Raw genomic sequence first — 1,829 nt, 5'->3', positions numbered from 1 at the left:
CCCCCCCCCCCCCGATTTGCTCTGCTTTGCCCTCCAAGTGCCTGTGCTTTACCCTGGCATCTCTTGCAGTGATGTCGCAGTGGAGCTGCCCTTCACGCTGATGCATCCCAAACCCAGAGAGGAACCAGCACATCGGGACAGTGAGTGTCCGGCCCTGGTGGTGGGGACAGTGCCTCTGGGGGGTGGGTGTGGGCAGAGGAGCCAGTGAGGCTGTGTGGAGTGAGAATTTTGGCTCCCATTGAGCCTGTGGTTTGCAGGGTCCTGGGATGGAGGTGCCCCCACCACCCTGGTGCAGCCAAACCCTGTGAGGGTTGTACCATGCCAGTGGGATGGAGGTGACCACACCAGGGGGGCTGACCACCCCAGGGGGTGCACCACCTTAGTGGGATGGAGGCTGACCACTCCAGGGGAGTCTCACCCACCCTGCTGGGACGGTGGTGACCATGCTGGGGAGTGGCACCCATGCTGGGGAGTAGCAGTGACAAGCTAGTGACTAACCCTATGCCCTCCTTCTGTTCAGTTCCAGAGAACGAAGCACCCATAGATACAAATCTGATAGAGCTCGACACAAAGTAAGAGACCGAACTGCAGCCCCCCCTTCCCCTAATTTCCACATTCTGTGTGGGAATGAGAAATGCTGGCAGTGGTTGCATGGCACCCCCCTAACCTGCTAACGCCTGCTGTGCCATGGGATCAGCACATGTGACTAACCCCACGCATGTCACCTGTAATGCATGATGCATGCTGTCCCCCTCTCTCTCTCTTCTCTCCTCCCTCGCCATTCCCTGCATGGCTTTCCAAAACAACCAGGAGAAACCGCAGTAAGAGCCTGCTGGGATCGTGTGTTGGAGTTGGGGGGTGGGGAAGGTGTCCCTCAGGGTTGGTGATGGGTTTGGGAGGTTTTGGGGTGCTTCACCAACCCAGCTGCTCCCTGTGGGGCTGCAGTCAGCCCAGAGGAGGAGCTGTGCATCCCTCCTGGAATGATCCCCCACCTGTTTCTGGTTTTTTTCTGGGGTGCAGAGGGAAATTATTAATAAAGTTGTGAAAACTAAGGCTGTTTGCTGAGGGATGGGGGGTTAGGAGCCCCCTGAGCTGCTGGAACACTATGGCAGTGCAGATTGAGCTCACTGGAGAAGCCAGGACAGCTTTGCAGTGGGGAGGGTGGGGCTCACTTTGCACCCCACATCCTCCCCTAACTCACTCTCCCTTGTGTCCCTGCTAGTGATGACGACATTGTGTTCGAAGACTTCGCCCGCCAGCGACTCAAAGGCATGAAGGACGACAAGGAGGATGAGGAGGAGAGGACAAACTCCCCACAGCTCAACGACAGATAAGCGAGCCCCCCCTGCTCGCCACCCTGCCCCAGGGACACCCCTGCATTAGGCTGCTTCTCTTTTCTATAATTAATTAATTTTGTTTTCTACCTGTACTGGGAGCCTACGGATCGCCCGATGGCCACAGGACCTATAGCCGTCCAGCTGTGCCGTGTTGTCACTCTTCATCCAGCTGCCAGAGCTGCTGTTTCCCGTGCAAGGCACAGCCAGGGGGGTGCTGGAGGCAGGGGGGCTCACTATGCCCCCACCCACCCCCCGCCACTTCCCAGAGCCCTTTCCTATGAGCTGCCTCTTTTATGTTTTATATAAGCCCAGTCTCAACACCAGTTTGCTATGGGGAGGGGGGTTGCAGCAGAACGGGGTGGGGAGTCTTTTTTAGGCAGCCTGCTCATGGGAAAGGGCACCTGTGTACCTCGGTGTTCCCTCCTTTTGCCCATGGCCTGTCCCCACCCATGTCCAGCCCTGCTGCATGTGTTCCCTCCCCGGGATGCATGA

The 1,829-nt window shown here is 57.7% G+C and overlaps 1 protein-coding gene across 2 annotated transcripts in view; it reads left to right on the top strand.

Moving 5' to 3' along the window:
• Window positions 1-1,416, top strand: part of LOC103806632 (beta-arrestin-1) — an 11,153-nt gene extending 9,737 nt beyond the window's left edge. The window contains exons 14-16 of one of the 2 annotated variants that reach the window (XM_009079341.1): window positions 70-140; window positions 521-572; window positions 1,223-1,416. In XM_009079341.1, the coding sequence (XP_009077589.1) occupies window positions 70-140; window positions 521-572; window positions 1,223-1,334 (235 nt within the window). In that variant the 3' untranslated portion in view covers window positions 1,335-1,416. The remainder of the gene's footprint in view (window positions 1-69; window positions 141-520; window positions 573-1,222) is intronic. The other variant, XM_009079342.1, reaches the window with a different exon arrangement.
• Window positions 1,417-1,829: the final 413 nt, after the last annotated feature.

This window comes from Acanthisitta chloris, unplaced genomic scaffold (genome assembly GCF_000695815.1).
Source record: "Acanthisitta chloris isolate BGI_N310 unplaced genomic scaffold, ASM69581v1 scaffold16127, whole genome shotgun sequence".
Taxonomy (NCBI): Eukaryota; Metazoa; Chordata; class Aves; order Passeriformes; family Acanthisittidae; genus Acanthisitta; species Acanthisitta chloris.
The sequence above is the reverse complement of the archived record's forward strand: the minus strand, read 5'-3'. Positions and strand labels throughout refer to the sequence as shown.